General features: G+C 41.4%; 1 protein-coding gene across 1 annotated transcript in view; it reads left to right on the top strand.

Moving 5' to 3' along the window:
- Window positions 1-18,004, top strand: part of Katna1 (katanin catalytic subunit A1) — a 33,742-nt gene that overhangs the window by 13,885 nt on the left and 1,853 nt on the right. Inside the window, exons 5-10 of the mRNA XM_036169018.1 lie at window positions 5,202-5,323; window positions 8,448-8,553; window positions 9,854-10,012; window positions 15,881-16,007; window positions 17,109-17,243; window positions 17,820-17,946. Of these exons, the coding sequence (XP_036024911.1) occupies window positions 5,202-5,323; window positions 8,448-8,553; window positions 9,854-10,012; window positions 15,881-16,007; window positions 17,109-17,243; window positions 17,820-17,946 (776 nt within the window). The remainder of the gene's footprint in view (window positions 1-5,201; window positions 5,324-8,447; window positions 8,554-9,853; window positions 10,013-15,880; window positions 16,008-17,108; window positions 17,244-17,819; window positions 17,947-18,004) is intronic.

The following is an 18,004-nucleotide window of genomic DNA, read 5'->3' as shown; positions in this document are numbered from 1 at the left end:
TGTACACATGTGCCATACATAAACATATACACACCAACAAAAAGTGACAAGAATTTTTTTTAATTATTTATTTTTATTGTATTTGCATTGGTGTTTTGCCTGCATGTATGTCTGTGTGAGGGTGTCAAGATCTTGGAGTTATAAACAGTTGTGAGCTGCCATGTGGGTGCTGGGAATTGAACTGGGTCCTTTGGAAAAGCAGTCGGTGCTCTTAACCACTGAGCCATCTCTCCAGCCCAAGTGACAAGATTTTTTTTTTTTTTTTCCTCTGAGACAGGGTTTCTTTGTGTACCTTCGGTGCCTGTCCTGGAACTCACTCTGTAGACCAGGCTGGCCTCGAACTCACAGAGATCCGCCTGGCTCTGCCTCCCGAGTGCTGGATTAAAGGTGTGCGCCACCGCCGCCCGTGACAAGAATTTTAAAAGATTATTTTATGTATATGGATGTTCTGTCTGCATGTTTGTTTGCATCCCAGAAGAGGGTACTGGATCCCATAGGACTATAGTTACAGTTGGAAGGGCCATGTGGGTGCTGGGGATTAACCTCAGAATGTCTAGAAGAGAAGCCAGGACTAGCTCCCTCTCTAGCCCCCTCAAAACAAATGTTTGTTTTTGTTTTTCAAGACAGTTTCTCTGTGTAACAATCCTGGCTGTCCTGGAACTCACTTTTTAGACCAGACTGACCTTGAACTTACAGAGATCTGCCTGCCTCGGCCTCTGGAATGTTGGGATCAAAGGCGCCTCCACTGCCTGGCAGAACAAACTGTTTTTAAGTGCGTCAGTTGTTAACCTTAGAAACGTGGGAATACCATGCTTCTTGGTTTGCCGTGGCTGCCACAGAATCTTGGCCATACACATAAGGTTTCCTTCGCCAGTCAGGAAACATGTGGTTGTCTTTTGGGTTTTGTTGCGGGGGTGTCCTTTTTAAAAAATTTTGAAGCCAGGTATGGTGCACATGCCTTTAATTCTAGCACTCAGGAGGCAGAGGTTGGTGGATCTTCCTGAGTTCCTGGCCAGCATGGTCTACATAGTGAGTTTCAGGCCAGCCAAGATGACATAGTGAGACCCTATCTGAACTCCCTCTCAAAAAAAATTGTGTGTGTACATGTACATGTGCTGTAGCACACACGTGTAGAGGTCAGAGTCACTTTTCTCCTTCCACATGAATCCCAAGGAATCAAGCTCAACTTGTTAGGCTTAAAGTGCATTTATGTCGTGTCCTCCAGGAGTTTTTGGATTTCCTCCTTGGTTTCTTCAGTGACCCCCTGATCACTCCGGGGTGCATTGCTTGATTTCCATCTGTAGTTTCTGTGGTTTTTCTCTTGTTACTGACCTCTCGTTTTATTCCATTCCGATTTGTTAACACACAGAAAGTGAATTCATTCTCTTGTATTGTCATGACTTGACTTGTGGCCGGGAGTGTATCAGTGTTGTTGAGAGTTCTGTAGGCGGCTTAGTCGAATGCTTACTCTGCAGCTGTTGTCAGGCAGTTGAGTGGTTTTCTTGTTGCTGTTAAGCCCATTTGACCAATGTAGTTTAACTGTGAAGATTTTGGTGGTGGTAGTGGTTTTGTTTCTGAGAAAGGGTCTCATGTAGCCTAGGCTAGCCTTGAACTCCTGACCTTCCTGCCTCCACCTCCCAAGTGCTAGGACTATAGGAGTATACTACCACACCCAGCTAAATGTAAAGTATTTCTTTATTTGGGCCTGCAAAAATGGCTCAGCAGATGAAGAGTTTGACAGCTTGACCACCCAAGTTTGATCCCAGAACCTATAAGACAGTGGAGGAAAAAAGCTGACTTAACAGAATTGTTCTTTGACCTCCACATGCACACCAAGATATACATGCAGATATGTCATATGTACACACAATGACAATAGGGTTTGTTGTTTCTTGTATAGCATTGAAGCATTGAAGTCACTTGCAGTGTCTCTGGTCCTGTGTGTTCAGTAGTGTTTCTTTTATGAAAAAGATAAGCCAGGATTTAATGTATAACTGTCTCTAATTCTATCTGTTTACACTTTATTAATAGTTTATGACCATTCTCTCTCTGATGTCTGCTTTTTGAGGCAAGAATTCTACCCTTGATTGTTTTCAGCTTCCACTTTCTTGCTTCATAGTTTTCTAACCTTTGCCTTTCCATATGTATGTGTCTTTACCAGTGACTTGCATCTTTTGAAGACAGGTTGCTGGATCTTGTGTTTTGATCCAGTCTTCTGGTCTGCATCCTTTTTTGTTGTTGTTGTTTTGAGACAGGGTTACTCTGTGTAGCCCTGGCTGACCTGGAACTAGCTCTGTAGACCAGGATGGTCTCTAACTCACAGAGATCTGCCTGCCTGTGCCTTTTTAGTGCTGGGATTAAAGGTGTGTGCCACGACCATCTGCATCTTTTAATTAGAGCTGGAACCTTTGATTTTAGATTCATTATTTTGAGATACTGGCCGATTGCTGTCATTGTGTCGATTGCTTCCTGGTTTATTCAGTTAGTGCTTGTATTGACCTCCATTCATCCTAGGGTTCACTGGTTTACAGAGCTGTACCTGTGTCAGTTACTTTCCTTGTTGTAACGAAAGTAATTTAAGGGAAGAAGTGTTTTATTTTGGCGTGGAATTTGGAGGGTCCATCATCAGGGAAGGCGTGAAGGCAGGAGTGAGGCTGCTGTTTAGAGCGTACCACTCAGAAGCAGAGAGGGGTGAGTGCCAGCACTCATCTTTCTGTCTCTTTTTATTCCACAGTAGGGTGGGCCTTCCCAGTTCATTAACATAGTCCAGACAGGCATGGCCAGAAAGTGGTCTCCATGACGATTCTAAGTGCCATCCAGGTGACTATGGAGATCAACCATCACAAACACATTTGATTCTGTTCCTTGCAAAACTCATTCTGTGCCAGGCTTTTTCTTTTTCTTTTGGGCCACCAACCAGCTCCTATTCTTACTCCTAATTCTGTATACCTCTTTTTACTTCTTACTCCATTTGCTGTGTAGCTGGATGGCTGGCCCCTGGTATTCTCCTCTCCTTTTCTTGCTCTTCAATCTTTCTTCCCAGATTTCTCCTATTTATTCTCTCTGCCTGCCAACTCTGCCTTATCCTTTCTCCTGCCTAGCTATTGACTATTCAGCTCTTTCTTAAATCAATCAGGTGCCTTAGGCAGGCAAGGAGAAACAGATGCAACACATCTTTACATAATTAAACAAATGCAGCATAAAGAAAAGTAACACCCCTTTGCACAGTTAAAGTAATATTCTGCAGCATACATGTAGACATCTTTGCCTACTTACAATATTCCACAGCACCCCTCTTTCCTGTCTCCTGTTGGGTTTTTTTCTTCCTCTCTGTATAAGATTCCTTTAAGTATTTTGTGAAATGCTGATTTTGAGGTCATGAATTGTTTTAATTCATACTCATCATAGAAAGTTTTTATTTCTCCATCAAATTGTAAACCTCTGTCTCGTGGATATAATAATCTTGGTTTGGCAGTTGTTTTCTGTACTAGAAGTGTGTCCAGTGTTTTCCTACATTTTAGGTTTTTGGTGAGAGATCTGATGGGTTTGCCATTGTAAGTATGGTGGAACGCCTGTGCCCCCTCCCCCCAAGTTTTAATATTGTTTCTTTGTCCTGTAGTTTTAAATATTTGCTTAGATACTAAATGATATGTCTTGAAAAGAATCTTTCTGGTCATATCTGTTTGGGGTTCTGAATGCCATATCTTTCCTTAGTACTAAGAAATTTCATTGAAGAGGTTTTTCCATGCCTTTAACTTTTGTGGTGAATGAGACTCAGCCATTAGTAGACAAGCCATATCTCTTCAGCCAGATAACCTTACACTTTAGCTTAGCTTTTTATTCTGTCCCATGGAGTCTTACCTTTAGTTTTTGAGCATGTGCCCAGTTTTTCAAAGTTGTGATGCTTATTTTTGTGTGTGTGGTAGTTGTTGTCTGAAAATAGTATCCATTTTATCTTCTACCCTGATATTCTTATGGTTGATGCTTTTCAGTGAGTGGCTTTTTTTTTTTTTTTTTTTGGGTGTTTTGTTTTTCTAGACAGGGTTTCTCTGTGTAGCTGTAGCTACCCTGGAACTCACTCTGTAGATCAGACTGGCCTTCAACTCACAGAGATCCACCTGCCTCTGCCTCCTGAGTACTGGGATTAAAGGAATGCACCACTACTATTTGGCTTGTTGTTTTTAAACAATGACTCATTTCTAACATTTATTTTTTTCAGAATCTCAATTTTCATGTTGAACATTCCTGGTTTAATTTACCATCATGTTGTCCATTTCCTTATTTACGTTCTGAATTGATTATCTTACTTCATATGCCACATGTTTGAGCCCTTTTTGAAGTTGTAATTTTTTTTAAGTGGACAACATGCTTTGAGGTTTTTTTTTTTCTTTAACATTGTGTGTGTGTGTGTGTGTGTGTGTGTGTGTGTGTGTGTGTGATATATTGATAGTCATTTTATGACTTCTGAGTACAGAAGTGTTCTGTATCCCTTTATTCTTCCTGTTTACAATTATAAACATTTTCTTTGTATTAATTTAGAACTACATCAGACTGTTGTAATTTTTGCTTTGCTGTCCAGTGTAATTAGAAAACTAGGGGAAATAAAACCTGTCATAGTTACATAGTTCCGTGTATTGTTTCCTTACTTGTCCATGTTTCAAGGTTGATAAAGTTCTGTTAGTTTTTTTCTTATCTAAGGGTTGGTTTTGTGTGTGTGTGTGTGTGTGTGTGTGTGTGTGTGTGTGTGTGTTTTAGTGAAGGTGGTTTTGGTTTGGTTTGAATTTGTGAGGTGATCTCACAATCTCCTTGTCTCTAATTCTCAAGTGCTAGGATTCTAGGCATGTGCTCCCATGCCTGTCTCTGAAAATGCCTTGATATCTTCTTTATTTCTGGAGGATATTATGCTGGAAGGATTCTGGGTTTTCTTTGTGTACTTAGAAAATACTGTATCACTTCCTTCTGGCCTCTTTGGTTTCTGGAAGGAATTCACTTTGATTAGGATGGTTTTCCTTGGCTAGTGGTGGTAATACCAGCGATTTGGGAAGCAGGAAGCTCAAGAGTTTGACTCATGTTGGGTTTACCCCAGGAGACCATTCAATAAACAAAATCACTTTGGTTTGATTGCTGTTTCTGATTCACAGAAACAAAACATAAATTTTTGGTCAATTAAAAGCTCTTCTGTTTTTTATCTCCTCATGTAGAATAAATCACCTGCTGCAGTTACAGAACCAGAGGCAAATAAATTTGATAGCACTGGATATGACAAGGACTTAGTGGAAGCTTTGGAAAGAGATATAATTTCTCAAAATCCCAATGTTCGGTGGTAAGTCACATCACAAGATAATTGAGCTGATGATAGTTTTGGAAACAGAAAACAGAAAATATGAGCATGTGCTAAAGATGTGTCTTTGAGGACAGACTAGGGTATGCAGTGTAAGCAGACATACAATGAACAACTATATTTCCATTGAGGCTGTACCAGTATGTTGTCTTGAGATTTTTATTTTTGTTTGTTGTGAGACAGGGTTCCCTGTAGAGCAGACTGGCTTCAAAATGGCTGTGTTGCCATCATGGCATTGAACTTCATTCTCTGACCTGAGCGCTGAGATGACAGACACATTACCGTGACCAATTTACATGGTGATGGTGAGGACTCCAGGGCTTGTGCTTGCTATACAAGTATTAAACCAACTGAGCTACATTATCCAGACTTTAGTTTGGAGTTTTTTGTATTTTTATTTGTATTTTTGCATTTCTAAGTTTATTATTTTTTTATTTTTATTTTTTATTTTTTTCCCAGGGCTGAGGACCGAACCCAGGGCCTTGCGCTTGCTAGGCAAGTGCTCTACCACTGAACTGAATCCCCAACCCCAGTTTATTATTTTATATAGATGGGTGTTTTTCCTGTGCACTACGTGTGCAGTGACGTTGAAGGACAGAAGAAGGCATCATATCCCTAGGAACTGGAGTTATAGATGCTTGTGAGCTGCATTCTGGCAGCTGGGAATCAAACCTGGCACTCCGTGAAGAGCAGCCAATGCCCTTACCCACTGAACCATCTCTCCAGGCTCTGTGTGTGTGTGTGTGTGTGTGTGTGTGTGTGTGTGTGTGTGTGTGTGAGAGAGAGAGAGAGAGAGAGAGAGAGAGAGAGAGAGAGAGAGAGAGAGAGAGATTAGGTATTGAACACAGGGTCTCATAATTTGAGGCGAGTTCTCTACCAACTGAATATCTCCAGTTCCTTGAGATTCTTTTAAAAGGTTAAAAGGTTGAGGTTTTGCTTTTGTTGCTTATTTGCTTGTTTTAAACTTTCCTCCCCCCAAGACAGGGTTTCTCTGTGTAGCTTTGCGCCTTTCCTGGATCTTGCTCCGTAAACCAGGCTGGCCTCGAACTCACAGAGATCCACCTGCCTCTGCCTCCCGAGTGCTGGGATTAAAGGCGTTCACCACCACCGCCCGGGCTTGTTTTAAACTTTTATTATTGCTGGGTGGTGATGGCACATGCCTCTAATCCCAGCACCCAGGAAGCAGAGGTAGGTGGAGCTCTGTGAGTTCAAGGCCAGCCTTTGTCCATAGAGAAGTTCCAGGACAGCCAGGGCTACAGAAAGAAACCTTGTCTCAAAAAAATCCAAAGCACCAACAAAAGAGCTGTCGTTATTGTGTGTGTGTGTGTGTGTGTGTGTGTGTGTGTGTGTGTGTGTGGTGGGTGGAGCATGTGCTGTGACACAGATTGGAGATCGGAGGACAACTTTGTGGACTCTGCTCTCTCCCATGTTTCTGTGGGTTCTGAGGATCAGGTTCTCAGTCCTGTTTGTGACCACTTTACACACTGAGCCAGCTCGCTAGCCCTGAGTGGAGATTTTTATGAATGCATCTTGTTCATGTCTATAGCTTATGTTAGATACTGCTTTTATTTGCTGTTAGTGCAAGATTCTCACCTTTATTTATATCTAGTAAAGGATTATACCTTTTTAGTTTGTTATAAAAGCTTACTTTTCCACAAATTACATTCTGGCGCATACTTTTAATTAAAATATAGATGATTAATAGGTATTTTTTAGAATATTTAAAAATTTCTAGTAATTTATATTCATCAATAAAAATATTTTCATAATAAACTTGCTACATACACTAGTAGGTATTCTAGTGGCTGGGGAGAATTCATAATGATGTTGATATTCTTTATATATATATATAGTTTTTTAGTTTTTCCCAGACAGGGTTCCTCTGTGTAGCCCTGACTGTTCTGGATCTCACTCTGTAGACCAGGCTGGCCTTGAAGTCACAGGGATCCACCTGCCTCTGCCTCATGAGTACTGAGATTAAAGGCTTACGTCAACACCACCCAGCTTGTTGATGTTCTTTTAATGTTGGCATCTGCCTTTTGGTAAAGTTGGAAGCATAGCAGCTGTATTTGCTGTATGCCCTGTTTACTCTTTTTTTTAATGGCCATTTTTTAAGGCATTCAAATTATGGGATATACCATAAGTTGCTGTCAATGATAATGCATGTTCAGCATCCCTAATATGAAAATCAAATCCAAAAATGCACCAAGATCCACACTTTTTTAAAATAATTTACTTTTATTTTATGTGAGTTGGTGTTTTGCCTGCATGTGTGTCTATGTGAAGATGTCAGATTCCCTGGAACTAGAGTTACAGATGGTTGTGAGCTGCCATGTGGGTGCTGGGAATTGAACTCAGGACTTTTGGAAGAGCAGCCAGTGCTCTTAACTGCTGACCTATTTCTCCAGCCCCCTCTAATTTTTGTTTGTTTGATTGTTTTCCTTCATTTTTTCAAGACAGGGTTTCTTTGTGTAGCCCTGGCTGTCAAGGAACTAGCTCTAGGACCAGGATGGCACCAAACCCAGAGATCCACCTGCCTCTGCCCCTCTGAGTGCTAGGATTAAAGGTGTGCGCCACCACCGCCTGGTTGTTGGATATATTTTCAAGTTAGAGTTAAATGACTTTCTGCTGTGGCTTGCGTCATTCTTTTTTCCAGGCTAGGGCCTTGAGCCACATTTATGTAAGCAAGCAAGTACATTATCCTTAGAAAGTTGGAGAGTTTCAGTTGAAAATAATCTGGACGGATTTTGGATTAGAGAATGCTTTCGTGGTGAAGTGTATGCAAACATACATACATGTGTATGGTTCCAAGCTTTTTAGTTAAGGAAGCGCTTAAACCTTGACTTAGGTCATATGGCATCACGAATTTTACACTAGCTTGGCAGCACAGAGAATGAATGAATGAGATCTATGCTCTCCTAATTTTAACTGAAATTATTGTCAAGAACTAAAACCAAAGGTTATCCTCTATGTATACTGATTGGTGTGTAAGACTGAGCATTTTGTCTGTGGCTAAAATCCTATGCAGATGATGGTTTCCAGGATGATGATTATAGGATTGGATATATAATCTAAAGGTTGGCTGATAAAGTATCTTTTCTTTCAGGGATGATATTGCTGATTTAGTAGAAGCTAAAAAGTTGCTTAAGGAAGCAGTGGTGTTACCAATGTGGATGCCAGAATTCTTTAAGGGCATTAGGAGACCATGGAAAGTAAGTTGGTACCCTTAGGCATTGTCTGCGTAAATGGCATTGCTGCTATGATGAGCCAGCCATTACTTACTCATTGGAAAAAGTGGAATAAGGAAAAATTTTAAACCAGGCTCAAGTCTGTAATCCCAACGCTCAGGAAATTTAGGCAGGTAAGCCTGGGCTACATACTGAGTTCCAGGACAGCCTGGATTAAAGTAAGACCCTATCTCAGAAAAAAAGAAAAAGAAAAAGTTTATGGTGTGTTATTCAGAATTTTGTTTTGACCAAACCAATGCAGGGTTCCCAGAGTAAGAGGTACACATAGCACACTTAGAATGATCTTCTTTCTCTTTGCACACATGATCCAGTTGGCTAACGCATTTCATTTGGTGCATCGCATAATTTGTCATAGCAATATTTTTATCTGATAATGGCATTTTTTTTGAAAATTCTGGGATGATATGAAAAGGAGCTGTTTAAAAGAATGTGGGTTAAGAGTAAACATCTGCTTCTTTAAAATGCCAGTTATTAATAGTTAACCTTTTTGTAATGATTAATAAATAATAATTATTTGTTTTCCTTTTTCTTAACTGAGTTCCAAGGTTTTGGTTTTTCGAGACTGGGTTCTCTGTGTAACAGCCCTGGCTGTCCTGAAACTCTGTAGACCAGGCTGGCCTTGAACTTACAGAGACCTGCCTGCCTCTGCCTCCCAGGGGCTAGGATTAAAGGTGTGAGTCAGGGTTGGGGATTTAGCTCAGTGGTAGAGTGCTTGCCTAGCAAGCGTAAGGCCCTGGGTTCGATCCTCAGCTCCAAAAACAAAACAACAAAACAAAACAAAACAAAACAAAAAGGCGTGAGGCACTATCGCCCAGTAAGTTCCAAACTTTTAATGTGATTATCTTCCTTTTGTGCCAGGTATTTGTGGCAAGAGTGATGGCATATGCTTCTTTTTCTCTTTGAAAGTTTTAAAATTCATTTTACATGCCAACCACAGATCCTCTCTCACCCTCCTCTCCCCTAAAGTAAAACTTGGTTATGGAATAGCATTCCTTGTTCTCTTTGCTCTTTGTCTCAGTGTCCCATATAAACTTAGTATGATTTGATACTTGATATTATGTTAGCACAAGGGCAGCTTCAGGACAGGAGGTGTCCCCTGATAGTCCCACATCTCCAGAGAGGAGAGCAGGAGGAGCATTGGAGCCCAGGAGGTCAGGGCCCTGTTTGTGCTTGTCCTCCTCAGAAGACAAAAATGGGGAGGACATAGCAATGGCGGTGAAGTCTTTGCTTACACTCTTGATTATCCTCTGTTACACTCTTACAGGGAGTACTGATGGTTGGCCCACCTGGCACTGGAAAGACCCTCCTTGCTAAAGCCGTTGCTACAGAATGCAAGACAACATTCTTCAATGTCTCTTCATCAACTCTGACTTCCAAATACAGAGGAGAGTCCGAGAAGCTTGTTCGTCTTCTGTTTGAAATGGTAATGTTTGAGAGAGCTCTCTCAGAGATTCCTGACCTCCGACTTACATAGATAGGAAACATGAGTGACTTGGTTTCTGTTGATCTCCTTTCCTCCAGAGGTGGAGCCACATAGGCTAGTTTCTGAGCATCTGTCCACTATGGCATTAGCATTACTAATGTGCTGTAAGAGTCTAAAGTAATTAGGATTAGTTGGTTTGTTTTAAATTTTATTATTATTGTATGTATACACACACACACACACACACACACACACACACACACACACACACACACATTTGTGATGGGGCACAGCGCGTACCACCACACTCAAGTAGACATCAGAGGACAATTTTGTGGAACAATCTCTCCACCCTTATGTGGGTTCCAGGGTCACACTTGTGCAACAAGTGCTCTTATCTGCTGGAACCATCTCGCCAGCTTCATAATTACATTTGTTAAACATGCTTAGTTATGACTTAAGTGCTATATTTAACAAGCCAAAGATAGAGACTCTTGAGCAGCCATGGAACTTAGATCACCTCCAAGCTATCTGCTGTGCAGTGACCTTGCGTTTAAGATTAATTTTACTTTTCATTGTGTACATTTGTGTATGTCTATGTGAGGGTTTATGTACACCAGGGCAGATGCCTGTAGAGGGCAGAAGGGGGTGCCGAATCTCCTATAGCTGAGTTACAGGTGTTTGTTTTATGAGTGCCCTCTTGTGGGTGCAGAGAACTAAACTCCAGTTGTCTAGCAACAACAATGGTTGTCCAGTAACAACGCTTAACCACTGAGCCATCTCTCCAACCTTGATTTTGATGACCCAGTGTTTGAATTAATTTTTTTATTCTTATTTTGAGTTTCTCTTTTCTCTCTTTTTTTAATGATTTATTTATTATGTATAGTGTTCTGCCTGCACCAGAAGAGGGCGCCAGATCTCATTGTAGATGGTTGTGAGCCACCATGTGGTTGCTAGGAACCATCTCTCCAGATCCTCTCTTTCTCTCTCTTTTTTTTTCTATATTTCATTTTTTTTGTTTGTTTGTTTTTGGTTTTTGGTTTTTCGAGACAGGGTTTCTCTGTGTAGCTTTGTGCCTTTCCTGGAACTTACTTGGTAGCCCAGGCTGGCCTCGAACTCACAATGATCCGCCTGCCTCTGCCTCCTGAGTGCTGGGATTAAAGGTGTGTGCCACCACCGCCCGGCTCTATATTTCATTCTTTTGGCAGAGTATTTATTAAAGTTGTTTAGTGTACTTTTTTTTTTTTCTTTTTTTGGTTTTATGAGACAGGTTTCTCTGTGTAGCCATGGCTGTCCTGGACTGGGCTGGCCTCAATCTCAGAGATTTGCCTGCCTCTGCCTCCCGAGTACAGGGATTAAAGGCGTGTGTCACCACCACTTGGCCTAATAATATACATTTTCATTTGTCATTTAGGAAGTCATTTATCATAAAGATGTTATAAAGATAATTCTTTGGTCTGGTGACAAACAGCAGCCACAGTGATCACTCTGTATCTCCACATTGGATAAATTCCATTTTTTTCTTGAGATACAGGCTGTCTTCTGTATTTGTGAGGTAATTTTTTTTTTCTGCAGTATCTGTTGGCATCAACAAATCAAGGCATGTACTTACTTTAAAATACTGTGAAGCCAGGTGTGGTGGCACACGCCTTTAATGCCAGCACTCAAGAGGCAGAAATAGATGGATCTCTATGAGTTTGAGGCCAGCCTGGTCTACATAGTGAGATCCACAATGACCAGAGTGACTTAGTGAAATCCTCTCACTAGATAAGTGAATACTAAAAAATTAAAATTAAAATGCAGTGAGATTACAGAAGACTGAGGATAGCCCTGCTGATGTCAAGTCATCTGAGGCACCAAATTTATCATACTTATGCCTTTGCACACATGAACTCATGCCTGCGTGCACACACGCAGTTTACTTCTGTATTATCAGAAAGTCAGCTGATACAAGGAAATTGCTTAATACAAATCTTAACTCATTGGAGCTTGATTATTACCTGTTTAAAAATTACTGGGATGGGGTTGGGGATTTAGCTCAGTGGTAGAGTGCTTGCCTAGCAAGCGCAAGGCCCTGGGTTCGATCATCAGCTCAAAAAAAAAAAAAATTATTGGGAGACACACACACACACACACACACACACACACACACACACACACATTTAATTAATTTTATTTTTTCCCTCTGAGATGGGATTTATCTGTGTACTCCTGGCTGTCCTAGAACTCACTTTTGTAGACCAAAAATCCATCAGCCTCTGCCTCCCAAGTGCTGGAATTAAAGGCATGTGCCACCACCGCCCAGCTTTTGGATATGCTTTTAAGTATAGAGCTTTATACTGATGTAAACTAATTTATCCTGTGGGAAGAGGCTTCCTCCTAATGCTGGCCTCCATTATTCTTTTCTCCAAACCCAGGGCCTTGAGTTTGCTCTCTACTTGTACCCCACAGTGGTTTTCCTACCGAGGTTTACAAAGGCTTTCCTCGAGCTGCCTGGGAGAACCTTCACCTTCGTTAAATAAACCCCTTTGCATCTACAGGAGTATGCTACTTGAGTGACAAATGAACACTGGCTGAGTCACAAGCCAGTGCCTGTAGTTTGGAGTTCCTTCTCTTGTAATCCTGAGTCAGGGGCCGGATTTCACATGGACTCCCTTCCTCAAAGACCTAAAACTTCTGCCTCTCCTACAGCTTGAGATGATGTTTTTTCCTTCATTTTGTATTTTTTTCTCCCCAGAGCTGAGGACCAAACCCAGGGCCTTGTGCTTGCTAGGCAAGCGCTCTACCACTGAGTTAAATCCCAACCCCTTCATTTTTGTATTGAGATGGGGTCTTGGCTATATTGTTCTGGCTAGCTTAAAATTCACAGCAACCCTCCTACCTCATCTCCTGAATGACGAGATTATAGGCATGTGCCTATAGTACTTGTTTGAACACGTTCTCATTTCCCTAGAATCTCTCAGAGTGAATGTTGTACAGTGCTTAAGTCTTATGTTCTAATTAATTAGTTGACTTAGTTTTTTGAGACAGAGTGTCATGTATCATTGGGTGGCTGACATTGAACTTCTGATGCGCCAGACAAGGCCTGTTATTTATTCTTTCAGGCTTTCATACAGTATATTTTTATACTCTTTCCTATCTTCCAACTTCTCCCAGGTTTCCCCATTTCCCACCCATCCAATTTCATGTTCTTTCTTTCTCATTTCAAAAAACTTAAACTATTTTTTCCTTTATGGGTGTTTTGTCTGCATGTATGTCTTATGTACCATGAGCATGCAGTGCCTGAGGAGGCCAGAAGAGAATGTCACATTCCCTGGGACTGGGGCTGTAGACTATTCTAAGCCATATAAGTGCTAGGAATTGAACCCAGGTCTCCTAGAAGAGAAGCTGGTGTCCTCAACCACTAATCCATTTCTCCAGTTCCTTCGTTCTCTCTTAAAAAAAGAAAGAAAGGAAGGAAGAAAGAAAGAAATCCACTAAAAACATGGAGTCTGATTGGTGTTGGCCAACTACTCCTGAGCGTGGGGTGAGACTTTCTTTTGTTGAGAATCTGTCTGGAAATTAAAATCTATTTTCTTTTGTGTGTTGTGGGTGCTTTGCCTGCAAGTGTGTATGTGCACCCATGTGCATGTCTGGTGCCCATGTTGTGAGCTGCCCTGTGGGTGACTGAAGAGAACCAGCGTTCCTAACTGCTGTGCCATCTCTTCAGCCCCTAAAGACCTGTGCTTTAAATAAGACCATTTGAGTCTAATGAAAATATCCATGATTTTTCCTATGACATAAAAAAAAGTAATTGTCTAGTTTGTTGTTGTTTTATTTTAAACTTGAGCAGAAAGTGTGCTCTATAGGGCTTATTTAAAGTTACTTTCCCAGTAATAGGCCTACTGAGAGCCTTAGTTCAGACATCCTTAGAGATCTTTCTGATCTCAGCACTCTACTGTGGTTAGTTTGACTTTGGGCACGCCCATGGGGTGGCTGAGGTAAGAAGTTATAAGCCAGAGAAATGAATGCATCCTCACTTCAGTTCTTGAAGCAGAAGTCCACGGATCAGCATTTGGTCTTGAGTCACACGCCTGTGCCTCAAGCCCTTATCTGTTAGAAGGAGGATGTGATGAGCTGTGTCTGAATGGTCCCTGGGTTGGAGTCTTGTAACGGTGGGATGTTACCAACAGTGATTACACCAGACAGAGGGTTCCCTTACCAGAAGGCACAACCAGTTGGTGTCCATCAAAAGTTCTTCACAGTGCCTTCCTAAGCCAAGCAAAACCAGTTTGGCATGTGTGCCGTAGCTTCTGCTTGAAGCAGACCACTCTGACCCAGTGCTTGAGAAGAATCAGAAATGACGGGTTTGCTTGGTGTGACAACATACAGAATGCAGTTTAATTCTTGTTGATATGCTTACAACACAATAAAAATGGACTCGTCTAATGGCTTACTTAGAAGCATTAAAGTATACTTCATGTAAAAAGTGTATTTTTTATACCTTATTTATTTTTATTTTTATGTGCATTGGTGTTTTGCCTGTATGTATATCTGTGTGAGGTTGTCCAATAACCTGGAGGTAGAGTTACAAGCAGTTGCAAGCTGCCATGTAGGTACTGGGAATTGAACTTAGGTCTTCTGGAAGAACAGGCAGTGCTCTTAATCACTGAGCCATCTTTCCAGCCCTCTAAAAAATTTTTTTTTAGTTTTTTTTTTTTTTGTTGTTTTTGTTTTTGTTTTTATATGTGTGTTAGTGTTTTTGCCTGCATGTATGTCTATGTGAGCGTATCGGATCCCCTGGAATCAGAGTTACAGACAGTTGTGAGCTGTCATGTGGGTGCTAAGAATTGAACCTGGGTCCTCTGGGAAAGCAGTCAGTGTTCTTAACCACTGAGCCATCTCTCCAGCCCTGTGAATTTTTTTATGTAAAAAAAAATAACCATCTAACTAGAATTTCTGTTATTAGTCAGATACTATAATGTAAGGGAATGGTTTCAACCAAGCTTTTCCTAGAACCTACCAGTTGTTCATATCATCACTAGGGTGCAGGAAACACTGTATTTATCACATGCACACTTTTTTGTTTGTTTGTTTGTTTGTTTGTTTGAGAGGGAGCCAGAATTATAGTGGAGATAAAGATGTCTGTGTTTTCATTAGAAGCTATATTTTAGAGCTGTGCATCTGAAATCCCGGCAGGAGAAATGGGCTTAAGGTCATCTTCAGCTAGATAGCAAATCAGGGATACCTGGGAATCATGAGTTTCTGTATCCAAAAAAGAAAAAAAAAAAAAATGGGACAGCGAGATGGTTCAGTGGTGCTTGCCTCCAAGGCTGTCAGCCTGAATTTGACCCCTGAGACCTGTGTGCTGGAGAGAGAGAGAGTGCACCTGCAAGTTGTCCTTTTGTAAATATGCTCTGTGGCTCCTACCCCTACACATGCACACACACAAGTAAATGTAATTAAAACTAACTTAAATAGGATGCCATGTCCTCTCTTTCTTCCATTAGGCAAGAGGAAAGGTGTAGTATTTGTTTCTTCCTATTTTCTGTGTATGTTTGAGTGCCTGTGTGTCATGTGTGCTGGTTCCCACAAAGGCCAGAAGAGGATGTCAAGTCCCCTGTAACTGGAGTTATAGGAGTTGTTGTGAGTTGTCCATCTGCACCCTGGAAACTGAACTCAGGTTCACTACAAGAGCAGCAAGTGCTTATAAGCCGTCATTCAGCCTCATGTTTCCCAGTTCCTGATGTATAAATTATTTCAGTGACACTGGGCTTTAGGCATACTAGGTAAGCACTCTATCACTAGGATGTATCCCAGTCTCATATTATTTTTAAATAAGAAAAATCAGAATGCTAAAACCTGGTATTGCTTGATTTCTTCCTTTAGGCTCGATTTTACTCTCCAGCTACCATATTTATTGATGAGATAGATTCCATTTGTAGTCGGCGAGGAACTTCTGAAGAGCATGAGGCAAGCCGAAGGGTGAAAGCTGAGCTGCTGGTTCAAATGGACGGTACGCACATGTCTGTGCATAGACTGACTTGGGATGGGAGCAGCTGTTTGTAGTGCTAGTGCAGCATATTTAGTATGATATGAACTCCAGAAGGATGAGGGGCAGGCGTTCAGGGCATAGAGATCAGTAGCAGTCAATAGATTATTCTTGAGTGAGAGACCTGTCAGAAATAATGGCATCCACACACCTCTCTTTGGCATGTATATTGATTCTTTATTTTTAGTCACAGAACAAATGGACATAAAATAAATGCAAACAGATTGGCCTTAGAGGTTATGTATGTACTTGGAATACTTTTTAAGAAATGTATTCACAGTTTATGTATATGAGTGTTTTCATGTATGTCTGTGCAACTTGTGCATACATGGTACCAGAGGAAGCCAGAAAAGGGTGTCACAACCCCTGTAACTGGAGTTGTGAGCTGCCACATGGTACTGGGAATTGAACTCAGGTCCTCTGGAAAAGCAGCCAGTGCGCTTAACCACTGAGGTATCTGTCCAGCCTGTTAGGGTTTTTTGTTTTTGTTTTTTCGAGACAGTGTCCACACAGTTTTGGCTGCCCTGAGACTCTGTAGATCAGACTGGCCTCAAACTCACAGAGATCTGCCTCCAGGTGCTGAAATTTAAAGAATGCACCACCATGTCCAGTGATTTTTTTTTTTTTTTTTCTTTTCCTTTTTTTAACTAACTGGTAAGTGATTAACTGAGCTGGTGTTTTCATTAAATCTCTTATGGGTCATATTTGTACATATTTGTGTACTACAAGACCTTTCATTTTCCTTGGGTAACACACTCACTTGAATCTTAGGGAGGCTGGGAGACTGCACTGCCCTGAATCAGTATGTACAGATTTCAGTCTGTTCAGAACTGAGCTTTTGCCAGGTGGTGGCGCACGCCTTTAATCCCAGCACTCGGGAGGCAGAGGCAGGTGGATCTCTGTGAGTTCGAGGCCAGCCTGGTCTACAGAGAGAGATCCAGGACCGGCACCAAAACTACACAGAGAAACCCTGTCTCGAACCCCCCCCCCCCCCAAAAAAAAAAAAGAACTGCGCTTTATTTCCTGAGTCCCACTCAGTAACTTTTATTCTCCCTACCCTTTTAGGTGTTGGAGGTGCTTCAGAAAATGATGACCCTTCCAAAATGGTTATGGTTTTGGCAGCTACTAATTTTCCCTGGGATATAGATGAAGCTTTAAGACGGCGTCTTGAGAAAAGAATCTACATTCCTTTACCATCAGGTATCATGACTCTTTTCTGGGAGCTCCAGTTATCAAGTAGATTTTATAATTTAAAATTTATACTAGCCTTCCTTGAGAAGGCAGATACATGCTCTTTCATGTGTTTGGCTACATCTGGAACCTGGAAGCCTTGAAAACTTGATAAGCACACTTGCTCCAAGAATTGGAAAACAATTTCTACTACTTCGTGGGCTTGAGGCAGACATGGTAGCTTATGCCCATAAATCATAGTACTTTTAGGCTGAGGCAGGAGGAGGATGAATTCAAGGCCAGCCTAAGTTCCATTATGAGATCATCCTTAAAACCACATCAGACTGGCTGGGCGTTGGTGGCTCACACCTTTAATCCCAGTACTCAGGAGGCATTGGCAGGCGGATCTTTGTGAGTTCGAGGCCAGCCTGGGCTACAGAGCGAGACCCAGGAAAGGTGCAAAGCTAAACAGAGAAACCCTGTCTCAAAAAACCAAAATATATACACACACACACACACACACTATATCAGAGAGTAGGCTTGAGCAAAACACACAAGATTGTGTTCCCATTGAATGTAAATTTTAAACTGTGTTTCTCCTGTTAGCAAAAGGCAGGGAAGAACTGCTAAGAATAAGTCTTCGAGAGCTGGAATTGGCTGATGATGTTAACCTTGCAAGCATCGCAGAAAATATGGAAGGTTACTCGGGGGCGGACATTACCAATGTATGCAGGTGTGTATTTCTCACTCTCGGTTTTTGTAAGCATAAACTTCAGTTGTGTTTATATTAA

This window comes from Onychomys torridus, chromosome 19 (genome assembly GCF_903995425.1).
Source record: "Onychomys torridus chromosome 19, mOncTor1.1, whole genome shotgun sequence".
NCBI lineage: Eukaryota > Metazoa > Chordata > Mammalia > Rodentia > Cricetidae > Onychomys > Onychomys torridus.
Note: the sequence above shows the minus strand (reverse complement) of the source record. Positions and strands in the feature narration are given on the sequence as shown.